Here is a 12776-nt window from a genome sequence, read left to right as displayed (position 1 = left end):
TTTATCATGATAATTGGAAAAAGAAAGGCAATTGATTATTCACACAAAGATACATTTACTCCTGCACATTTATTTGGATGATCATGTTCTTGAATAAGGTGGACTTAAGGTCCAATACACTGTCAAAACAAAGGTGTGTGCCTGCGTGTGCGCGCGAGTCAATTGTATCATTGATAACTGACTAAGACTTGATAACAATACTTGGAGTTATTCTACCTTGTGTTCTGTCAGAAAGGTGTGTGAAGAAATGTGTCAGTGAGTAGGGACAATAATGTTTCAGAAGTATTGTGAATGCACTTTGTCCTAAAGAAATACTTAACACAGAGACTGACACATTCCAGACGGCACAAGGCACAACTTGTTATGGAGGCTGTTCACAGAGCTCCATTAAGGTGAACACACACAACCATGCTGGACTGAGCTCTCTGCTCTGAGAGGGGCAGCATTGATTTAAAGCATTACTCAGGCTGAGAGAGAGAGGGAGAGGAAAGGAAAGAGAGAGGGAGAGGTAGAGTCTCTCCTGACTGCATTAGGAGTGCCTCCAGCCTTTGTGATTCCTTTTGATCAAATCTCTGTGAAAGATGAGTGTCATGCCCTCTTCTAGCCAGCTGTGAGGGGGGCTGCCCTGTGACTATGGGGGTGTGTGTGTGGGTGCGCGTGTGTTTGTGCGATTGCTCTGCTGGCTGGGGAGGGAGCAGGCAGCTGAGGTGAGAATGCCGAGTGGGAGAGTGGGAGGATCTCATTCCAATCCCCTGTGCCCGGTTTCAACACACACACTTACACACACACTCTACAGAGCACATCTTGAGTAGTTTAGAGACAGTCCTCAGCAACATAGGAAGAGAGAGTGGAAAAAAGGTGTGTGTGTGTGTGAGTAGTACGTTTATTGTTTTTTTATGTGGTGTGAGCGTTGAGGACAGTGTGTGTATGTGTGTGTGTGTGTGTGTATGAGTGTGTGTGACAGAGTGCTGGCGTGTGATGGCTCTTTTGCGTTAGTACTTGTTCAGACGGGAGAGTTGGAGGCAGTTCTTTTGTAGGACTCGCAGGGAATGGCAAACTACACGGTAACCCTGGAAACCTATCTCTAATGACAATGGCTGAGGTGAGAAACATCTTGTCTTATTTCTTTTCCACATTCTTCTCCTCTTTTCTCTCCTTTCGCCAAATCTTGCTACATGCTCCTGAGGTAGAAATTAGAAAAACGTGTATCGTTGTAGCGCTCTCGTTTCCCAGCGTTTGCTGATGCCGTCATTATTCATGTTTATTCACAGAATACGCCTGGTTTGCATTCAGTAACTTCTAGATAATTTCTCGTCTCTTTTTTCCACGTGAATCATTTGGTGATTGATGTATGCGTCCTGGCCGGGCTGTGTCCATGCTTGCTGAGGGAGGTAGAGGTTGTCCTTACCTGCCATAAGACGCTGCTTACTTACTGCGGCAACTCCCTTAAAACAAAAGGAGGAACTTTAAAGCAGCCAACCAGGCAGGAATTTGTTTCAACCTGACAATATGACTACAGGCCCTCCTCTGTTATATATTCTATTCTATTCCAACTCAGGGCTAGTTATCCACATGGTTCTATTCCAACTCAGGGCTAGTTATCCACATGGTTCTATTCTATTTCAACTCAGGGCTATTTATCCACGTTTCTATTATATTCCAACTCAGGGCTAGTTATCCACATGGTTCTATTCTATTCCAACTCAGGGCTAGTTATCCACATGGTTCAATTCCAACTCAGGGCTAGTTATCCACATGTTTCTATTCTATTCCAACTCAGGGCTAGTTATCCACATGGTTCTATTCTATTCCAACTCAGGGCTAGTTATCCACATGTTTCTATTCTATTCCAACTCAGGGCTAGTTAGCCATATGTTTCTATTATATTCCAACTCAGGGCTAGTTATCCATATGGTTCTATTCTATTCCAACTCAGGGCTAGTTATCCACATGTTTCTATTCTATTCCAACTCAGGGCTAGTTATCCACATGTTTCTATTCTATTCCAACTCAGGGCTAGTTATCCACATGGTTCTATTATATTCCAACTCAGGGCTAGTTATCCACATGGTTCTATTCTATTCCAACTCAGGGCTAGTTATCCACATGGTTCTATTCTATTCCAACTCAGGGCTAGTTATCCACATGGTTCTATTCTATTCCAACTCAGGGCTAGTTATCCACATGTTTCTATTCTATTCCAACTCAGGGCTAGTTATCCACATGATTCTATTCTATTCCAACTCAGGGCTAGTTATCCACATGTTTCTATTCTATTCCAACTCAGGGCTAGTTATCCACATGATTCTATTCTATTCCAACTCAGGGCTAGTTATCCACATGTTTCTATTCTATTCCAACTCAGGGCTAGTTATCCACATGTTTCTATTCTATTCCAACTCAGGGCTAGTTATCCACATGTTTCTATTCTATTCCAACTCAGGGCTAGTTATCCATATGTTTCTATTATATTCCAACTCAGGGCTAGTTATCCATATGATTCTATTCCAACTCAGGGCTAGTTATCCACATGTTTCTATTCTATTCCAACTCAGGGCTAGTTATCCACATGTTTCTATTCTATTCCAACTCAGGGCTAGTTATCCACATGTTTCTATTCTATTCCAACTCAGGGCTAGTTATCCACGTTTCTATTATATTCCAACTCAGGGCTAGTTATCCACATGTTTCTATTCTATTCCAACTCAGGGCTAGTTATCCACATGGTTCTATTATATTCCAACTCAGGGCTAGTTATCCATATGGTTCTATTCTATTCCAACTCAGGGCTAGTTATCCACATGTTTCTATTCTATTCCAACTCAGGGGTAGTTATCCACGTTTCTATTATATTCCAACTCAGGGCTAGTTATCCACATGTTTCTATTCTATTCCAACTCAGGGCTAGTTATCCACATGTTTCTATTATATTCCAACTCAGCGCTAGTTATCCACATGTTTCTATTCTATTCCAACTCAGGGCTAGTTATCCACATGGTTCTATTCTATTCCAACTCAGGGCTAGTTATCCACGTTTCTATTATATTCCAACTCAGGGCTAGTTATCCACATGGTTCTATTCTATTCCAACTCAGGGCTAGTTATCCACATGTTTCTATTATATTCCAACTCAGGGCTAGTTATCCACATGGTTCTATTCCAACTCAGGGCTAGTTATCCACATGTTTCTATTATATTCCAACTCAGGGCTAGTTATCCACATGTTTCTATTCTATTCCAACTCAGGGCTAGTTATCCACGTTTCTATTATATTCCAACTCAGGGCTAGTTATCCACATGGTTCTACTATATTCGAACTCAATATTTACATTTTAGTAATTTAGCAGATGCTCTTACCCAGACCAACTTACAGTAGTGAGTGCATACATTTTCATACATTTTCATACTGGTCCCCCGTTCGAATCGAACCCACGACCCGCAACTAAGCCACATGGGACCTGTGTGTATTTGTCTAAGCTATTCTGTTCCATTTGAACAAATTGCTGATTTATACAGATGCTTCTATTCCTTTCCAAGTTAGTGCTGGTTTATACAGACGTTTCCATTCTGTTCTATTCTAACTGGGTGCTGCTTGGAATTTGGTCTATCCCAGTGGAGGGTTTATTTAGTGGTCCTGTCATTTGTTTCATTACTACTGTGTGTTTCCCAGCACTCTCTCTCCCTTAGTCTGTTGCTGTGTAGCCCTGTATAGAAGACTGCTAAGGCATGCTTGTTTTAGCCCCGTCTGCCTCTCTATGTGTGCTGGCTTCTGGCCACTCACTAGTGGAATGTAATTTAAGAGCAGCCTAATGTTTTGTTGCAGCCATAATGTAACAATTAGCACAAGTGTCTGTGTGGTGCTGTTAGGAGCAAACACTTACTCTCTTTCTCTCTGTCTCTCTGTGTTTGTCGGTGTGAACAACACACCACAACCACATCTTGTTCTGCAGAGTGTGTGTGTGTGTTGTGTTCTGACCTTTAAATCTAGGTGACAGGTATTTAATGGAATCTTGATTATATTAACTTCTTTCAGGTGAATATAGAACTAAAAACAGAGGTCCTTCAAGCTTCTCGGCAGATTTAATACCGTCTTTGTTATTGACTCACATGGCCTTGCTTGGTGTTTTTCTTTCTCCTCGTTGTTTTTGTGATAGAGAATTAACTCTCCAATAGACTTCTTTAACACAAAATATGTCCCATCTGATCCAAGACTGGTTTGTACAGTAACAGCATTGTATCATTACCACAGTTCTTTGTGATGAACATAATTTTTGTTGGCCTGTTTATTGTATTTAAGTTAATATTGCTAATTTTAATATTCAAATGTATGTTGTACCCAGAATTCAGCATGTTGCCGTCACTGGTACAGTGTTCTGTTGAACTTGAGTCGTTTTTGTTATAAAACATGTCTAAAACATGTTATTAACACATAGTTGTTACTAGCATAATTATACAACAAATGTATTAGATCAACTTGTAAAGTGACAGTTAAGTGCTACCACATTTACATAGCAATTACAGTGGCACGTCCTTTCATTTACCTGTTTTGGTAACAGTTTTTTACCTGTCATATCTGATGTAAATCGAGGAAAATAACTTCATAACACAACTCACTCAGGACACAAAAGCTATGAGAATACTTTGGCTGTTAGAAATGTTTGACACTACTTTAAATAGAGAAGAATGGGTTATTCATTAAAAACATCACTGCTCTAAATGATATTGAAGCCACGACATAGAAGCATATACCATTTTTGATTACAGGTGACAGTTTTAATACTCGCCACTGCATCCTGTATCAAAAGGTTGGCTGCTCCTCATTAAAGTCCCCTAGAGCACGTCATTACTCTCTTTTTGTTTAGAAAGGTTTCCTGCACAAGCTTCCAACTTACCTAACTTTGTTGTTAAAGTATAAAACATGAGATACAGGGTTGGTTAACTCTTGAGGTTCCTCGGGTCTCCACCGAACTAGGTAAAGCCGCTTTTAGTTTTAAAGCACCTCATTGCTGGAACCAAGTACAAAATATATTACAATTGGATGTTCTGGTGCCGCTCAGGCAATTGAAAATATTGATTGGGGTCCTTCATACTGAGGAATGTAACTGTTTTTCTTGAATATTTGTGTTGTGGTGTATTTTAATTACTTGTTTTGCATTGTATCTGATTTTGATTTGATTGTGTCTTATGAATTGTATATGCAGGGCTCCCTTGTGAAAGAGACCCTGGTCTCAATGGTGACTCCCTGTTTAAATAAAGGTAAAACAAATAATAAAAAATATCAAATTAATGTGCTTGAATAAACTGCTGAATACTGTACAACTACCAGGTAGACACAGGTAGATGCTTCCAGTCTACAGAATAAGATGTTTGGATGTGCATTAATAAGGCATGTATGCAAACAGACATAGTTTCTAAACAGAGTTCATATCTAATCATTACAAAACAAAGCCAACCAAGTTACTCTCCATGGTATTTGAAAATGCCTTTTATTTCCTTGACATGTTCAGTGGAACCATTGAAAACAGATTTCTGGTTCTGTGTTAGTGAGCTGGCTGTTGACTTATCTCTCTCTGAACTGGCTCCACCTCACCCTCTGAACTGAGTGGGATGATCATGTGACTCTCTGTGTATCTCTCCTTCTCTCTGTGTGTCTCTTTCTCTCTGTATCTCTTTGTATTTCTCTGTTTCTCTCTTCCTCTCCCTGTGTCTCTCTCTCTCTCTCTGTATCTCCCTGTGTCTCTCTCTCTCTCTCTGTATCTCCCTGTGTCTCTCTCTCTCTCTCTCTGTATCTCCCTGTGTCTCTCTCTCTCTCTCTCTCTGTATCTCCCTGTGTCTCTCTCTCTCTCTCTCTCTGTATCTCCCTGTGTCTCTCTCTCTCTCTCTCTGTATCTCCCTGTGTCTCTCTCTCTCTCTCTGTATCTCCCTGTGTCTCTCTCTCTATTCCTTCTTTGTCTCTCATATTCTATTTCTTTCTCCCTCTCTTCCCTTGGTTCTCTCTCTCTCTCTCTCTCTCTCTCTCTCTCTCTCTCTCTCTCTCTCTCTCTCTCTGGGTGTGAGTGTGTGTCTCAGTGCTGTAGGGCCCCGGGGCAGAACAGAGCAGGGCTGGTCTCCTCTGAGCGGGGCTGCTGTGTGTGTGTGTGTTTGTGTGTGTGCAGCGGTTGCAGCCTGCCAGCCCAGTCAGCTTCATTAGCTTCATGATGGTCCGTCAGCGAGGGGCTTCTGCTGCAGCCTGCACCCCCTCCAGCCAGTCCCAGGGCGTGATCCGCCCCTCTGCGCCCCAGCACCCCCCCTTCTACAGCCCCCTTGAGCCCCTCTCCACCCCAGCCCTGCGCTGCCACCGAGAGGCTTGTGAGGATTTGTCAGCCAGATGTGACAAGATTGTCAAGAGGCAGGCGAGAGAGAGAGGGGAGATATGATATTAATCAGAGCGTAGCTGGGAGCTAAACTCTCTCCGACGCAGTGTACTAACATGTTCCTCTCATTTACTATACACTCCCACCCTCCCTCGCGCTCTCTCTCTCTCTCTCTCTCGCTGTCTCTCTCTCCTCTCCTCTAACGGGTGGCTAGAACTGCTGGGGAGCCAGTAATAAAAGTTGTGGCTTTTCTTTTTCTTCATCTGTGATTTGTGTTTTTTACGTAGACGAGGCTAACCCACTTTTCATGGAGATTCAGGTAACTTTTTGTTTTCAGGTGTTGTGTTGAAACTGGCGGTGTGTGTGTGCTTGCGTGTGTATGTGTGTGCTTGCATGTGTGTGTGTGTGTGCGTGCTTGCATGTGTGTGTGTGTGTGCTTGCGTGTGTATGTGTGTGCTTGCATGTGTGTGTGTGTTTGCTCTGTTGATTGATTGCTGAATTAGGAGGAATAATGAGTTTTTCACGCTGTCTTTGGTCTCCATTGACTCCTAATAGGCTAAAGCACAGCCTGTCACTACTTGCACAAGCAGAGCCTTTGCTTCTCATGCTTTGCTCTCGCATTTCACTCTCAGGACAGGAGTTCAAACTCTCACTTTTCATCTTTGAACCTATTTTTAAAGCAGAATCCTGTAAAAAAAATAAAAAAGTTTTATTTCAGTCCAAAATGGGGCTATTGGATTTTAAACCAAGTGAGTTGTGTGTCAGATAGAAAGGCTGGTGAACATGTCTAGGAGATGTCCTTTAACTGGGTGACTTTCCCAGTTTTCCCAGTCACTTCGTGATATAGGGTCATTCCTTTAATAAAAACACTCCATGGAAATACTACTGCTATTTTTATTTTAGAGGGGATGACGTATGTGTTCAAGTTCACACTGGGTCGTGTTACATACATAACAGCTTTATATCAGTCTGTTTTAAGTAGCTCAACACTTGTCATCAATTAGCTTAGCGTTATAACTGCCACACAGCCGTACATGTTTCAGTGGCATATGATTTATGAATGTGGCCATGTTCTGTGCATGTGTAACACACACTCACACACACTGAGATGTTCAGAAGCAGGAAGTCCTCTGTCTGTGAACCATTAGCTCCTGGTTTTAACTCCTGGTTTTAGCCACTGGTTTTAGCTCCTGGTTTTAGCTCCTGGTTTTAGCCACTGGTTTTAGCTCCTGGTTTTAGCCACTGGTTTTTAGCTCCTGGTTTTTAGCTCCTGGTTTTAGCTCCTGGTTTTTGACCACTTGTTTTAATGCTGCAGGTTTTTTTTTTTTTTACACGCAGCGACCTCCTAGACTGCTGTATTCCTAAATCCTATTTCCTGTAGCTGCGCCGTGCTAGTCTGTGTGGTTTTATTAGAGGAATTCTGCAGGACTTTCTTAGTTCCTGGTACTACCAGGCTGCTCTGTATTTTGGCTGCAGTTTTGGCCTGGAATGAAGATATGAGGAAAATATGTGTCAGTGTTTGTTACAGATGGTTTCACTGTGCTATATCTTGGGTTTTTATAGATTATTTTGCACCGTATAAATTAACGTGATAGATTAGAACAATGTTTATATCTTATCTGAATAAATGTCTTTCAAATTAAAAGTGTCTTATTTGATGCAGATAGGTGATGTGGTTTATCTACTTTTTATGGTGTCATGCATTAAATGATATGAAGAGATTTGAACAGAAACAATTCACTCATTTTTAGCAGAAGTTTTGTTTAATTGTTTTGCCTAACACTCTCTGCATTTCTATTACCGAACACATAGATTGTTTAATGTTAACTTGTAACTTTAAAAACAATTCTGCACATTTGGGATAAAAATAAATAATCCTACATACTATGGGTCTACAATGGGCATTAGGTATGTGTGCATTATCACTTTTGAAATGAGAGAGGGAGAGAGAGATCCTCCATAAATATACTACATACATATACTGAGTGTACAAAACATTAGGAACACTGCTCTTTCCATGACATAGACTGACCAGGTAAAAGCTACAGTATGATCCCTTATTTATGTCGCTTCAATCAGTGTAGATGAAGGGAAGGAGACAGGTTAAAGAAGAGCCTTTGAACAGGGTATGGTAGTAGGTGCCAGGCGCACCGGTTTGAGTGTGTCAAGAACTACAACGCTGCTGGATTTTTCACGCTCAACAGTTTCCCGTGTTTATCATGAGTGGTCCACCACACAAAGGAATTGAGGTTGTTCTGAGGGCAAAAGGTGGTGCAACTCAATATCAGGAAAGTTCCTAATGTTTAGTACACTCAGTTCCTTGCCAGCCAGTTGAATTTCTTATCCCATTCCAGTCTTTACCATCTTGGCACAGGCACCGCTAGTTTCACATTGTGTGGTAATCTGCACCAATCCTCTCCTAATTGATTTGCTTTCCACTAAATGATTCCAACGTGGCCCAGTCAATACACACTGTCACACCCCCCAGCTGTTCCCTTCCCTCCCGTCTTGCTCTGAACCACTGACTGCTGTTGACTCTATAAACCAAACCAGTGTGGATATTATGGACATATGGCAGGATTTATTTTACGAGCCGGAGAGGAACAATTTAAATGTTTCTGTCAGGGATGTTATGGCTGTGACGCAGAAGTGACTGGAGACCATTTCTGAGTCCCTAGATCGTGCACTACTTTTGAACAGGGCCCTAGATCGTGCACTACTTTTGAACCGGGCCCTGTACACTACATTAGGAATAAGGTTCCACTAGGCCCTAGTGACTAGGGACATAGACCCTGAACTCCCAGACACTGAATATAGTGAATAACTGACATACTGGAGGATTTAACACTCTGGCCTGCATGGGTCTGAATATAGTGAATAACTGACATACTGGAGGATTTAACACTCTGGCCTGCATGGGTCTGAATATAGTGAATAACTGACATACTGGAGGATTTAACACTCTGGCCTGCATGGGTCTGAATATAGTGAATAACTGACATACTGGAGGATTTAACACTCTGGCCTGCATGGGTCTGAATATAGTGAATAACTGACATACTGGAGGATTTAACACTCTGGCCTGCATGGGTCTGAATATAGTGAATAACTGACATACTGGAGGATTTAACACTCTGGCCTGCATGGGTCTGAATATAGTGAATAACTGACATACTGGAGGATTTAACACTCTGGCCTGCATGGGTCTGAATATAGTGAATAACTGACATACTGGAGGATTTAACACTCTGGCCTGCATGGGTCTGAATATAGTGAATAACTGACATACTGGAGGATTTAACACTCTGGCCTGCATGGGTCTGAATATAGTGAATAACTGACATACTGGAGGATTTATCACTCTGGCCTGCATGGGTCTGAATATTGTGAATAACTGACATACTGGAGGATTTAACACTCTGGCCTGCATGGGTCTGAATATAGTGAATAACTGACATACTGGAGGATTTAACACTCTGGCCTGCATGGGTCTGAATATAGTGAATAACTGACATACTGGAGGATTTAACACTCTGGCCTGCATGGGTCTGAATATAGTGAATAACTGACATACTGGAGGATTTAACACTCTGGCCTGCATGGGTCTGAATATAGTGAATAACTGACAAACTGGAGGATTTAACACTCTGGCCTGCATGGGTCTGAATATAGTGAATAACTGACATACTGGAGGATTTAACACTCTGGCCTGCATGGGTCTGAATATAGTGAATAACTGACATACTGGAGGATTTAACACTCTGGCCTGCATGGGTCTGAATATAGTGAATAACTGACATACTGGAGGATTTAACACTCTGGCCTGCATGGGTCTGAATATAGTGAATAACTGACATACTGGAAGATTTAACACTCTGGCCTGCATGGGTCTGAATATTGTGAATAACTGACATACTGGAGGATTTAACACTCTGGCCTGCATGGGTCTGAATATAGTGAATAACTGACATACTGGAGGATTTAACACTCTGGCCTGCATGGGTCTGAATATAGTGAATAACTGACATACTGGAGGATTTAACACTCTGGCCTGCATGGGTCTGAATATAGTGAATAACTGACATACTGGAGGATTTAACACTCTGGCCTGCATGGGTCTGAATATAGTGAATAACTGACATACTGGAGGATTTAACACTTTGGCCTGCATGGGTCTGAATATAGTGAATAACTGACATACTGGAGGATTTAACACTCTGGCCTGCATGGGTCTGAATATAGTGAATAACTGACATACTGGAGGATTTAACACTCTGGCCTGCATGGGTCTGAATATAGTGAATACTTGACATACTGGAGGATTTATCACTCTGGCCTGCATGGGTCTGAATATAGTAAATAACTGACATACTGGATGATTTAACACTCTGGCCTGCATGGGTCTGAATATAGTGAATAACTGACAAACTGGAGGATTTAACACTCTGGCCTGCATGGGTCTGAATATAGTGAATAACTGACATACTGGAGGATTTAACACTCTGGCCTGCATGGGTCTGAATATAGTGAATAACTGACATACTGGAGGATTTAACACTCTGGCCTGCATGGGTCTGAATATAGTGAATAACTGACATACTGGAGGATTTAACACTCTGGCCTGCATGGGTCTGAATATAGTGAATAACTGACATACTGGAGGATTTAACACTCTGGCCTGCATGGGTCTGAATATAGTGAATAACTGACATACTGGAGGATTTAACACTCTGGCCTGCATGGGTCTGAATATAGTGAATAACTGACATACTGGAGGATTTAACACTCTGGCCTGCATGGGTCTGAATATAGTGAATAACTGACATACTGGAGGATTTAACACTCTGGCCTGCATGGGTCTGAATATAGTGAATAACTGACATACTGGATGATTTAACACTCTGGCCTGCATTGGTCTTCATAGGAAGTTTTGTTTTATTTGCCCTGGAATCACTGTCAATGAAACATGATGAAATGAAACCCCCATTAAACCTCTATGAAGTGTACAGCATGTTGGGAGACTTGTTCCTCACACTAAGAAACCGTTTGCGTGAGCAAAATAACACATTTTTGAAATAGAATAGCAACTCCAATAATGTACTATTCCATCTGATTAAATAGTTCTTGTAAGTTTGCTCACGCAAAGTATTTCTTAGCTTGATGATTTATGATATGTTCTCTGTGATTCTGCTCAATCATATCCTCCCCTCTGTGGGTTTGAGTCAGTGTGTGGAGAGCTATTTTCCACACGCACACACACACACACACACACACACACACACACACACCGACAGACCCATGTTATCACCCAGGTTTGGGGTGTCATGGTATGCTGCTGCTGCTTTCTCAGCCTTTCTCAGGCTCACCCTATTCTCACCCTACCTGACTCAGATAAGCAGATTTTAATTGAGAGAGAGACATAATGACATTTGAAATGTCTCTATTATTTTGGAACTTGTTAGTAATATTTACTGTTCAATTTTATTGTTTATTTCCCTTTTGTTTATCCATTTCCCTTGCTTTGGCAATATTAACATATGTTTCCAATGCCAATAAAGCCCCTTGAATTAGACAGAGAGAGAGAAAACAAGTCACCCCCACACATAATACCCCATAATGACAAAGCAAAAACAGGTTTATTGAAATGTTTGCTAATTTACAAAAAACAACAACAGAAATTTCACATTTACATAAGTATTCATACCCTTTACTCAGTACTTTGTTGAAGCACCTTTGGCAGCGATTACGGCCTTGAGTCTTCTTTGGTATGACGAGTGGCCCACACCATTCCAGATCCTCTCTAGCTCTGTCAGGTTGGATGGGGAGCGTTGCTGCACAGCTATTGTCAGGTCTCTCCAGAGATGTTCGATCAGGTTCAAGTCCGGGCTCTGGCTGGGCCACTCAAGGACATTCAGAGACTTGTTCCCGACGCCACTTCTGCGTTGTCTGTGTGCTTAAGGTCGTTGTCCTGTTGGAAGGCAAACCTTCACCCCAGTCTGAATTTCCTGAGGGCTGTACTTTGCTCCGATCATCTCTGCCTCGATTCTGACTAGTCTCCCAGTCCCTGCAACTGAAAAACATCCCCACAGCATGATGCTGCCACCACCATGCTTCACCGTAGGGATGGTGCCAGGTTTCCTCCAGATGTGATGCTTGGCATTCAGGCCAAAGAGTTCAATCTTGGTTTCATCCAGAGAATCTTGTTTCTCATGGTCTGAGAGTATTTGGGTGCCTTTTGGCAAACTCCAAGTGGCCTGTCATGTGCCTTTTACTGAGGAGTGGCTTCTGTCTGGCCACTCTACCATAAAGGCCTGATTGGTGGAGTGCTGCATAGATGGTTGTCCTTCTGGAAGGTTCTCCCATCTCCACAGAGAAACTCTAGAGCTCTGTCAGAGTGACCATCAGGTTCTTAGTCACCTCCTT

The 12776-nt window shown here is 42.0% G+C and overlaps 1 protein-coding gene across 2 annotated transcripts in view; it reads left to right on the top strand.

The window, feature by feature from the left end:
• Positions 1-475: 475 nt before the first annotated feature.
• Positions 476-12776, top strand: part of LOC115203412 (zinc finger protein basonuclin-1) — a 29640-nt gene continuing 17339 nt past the window's right edge. Inside the window, exon 1 of one of the 2 annotated variants that reach the window (XM_029768092.1) lies at positions 476-1102. In XM_029768092.1, coding sequence (XP_029623952.1) covers positions 1088-1102 — 15 coding nt within the window. In that variant the 5' untranslated portion in view covers positions 476-1087. Of the gene's footprint in view, positions 1103-6147; positions 6673-12776 lie in introns of those variants that run through there. The other variant, XM_029768093.1, reaches the window with a different exon arrangement.

The sequence above is a fragment of the Salmo trutta genome, chromosome 12 (genome assembly GCF_901001165.1).
Source record: "Salmo trutta chromosome 12, fSalTru1.1, whole genome shotgun sequence".
Classification (NCBI taxonomy): domain Eukaryota; kingdom Metazoa; phylum Chordata; class Actinopteri; order Salmoniformes; family Salmonidae; genus Salmo; species Salmo trutta.
The sequence above is the reverse complement of the archived record's forward strand: the minus strand, read 5'-3'. Positions and strand labels throughout refer to the sequence as shown.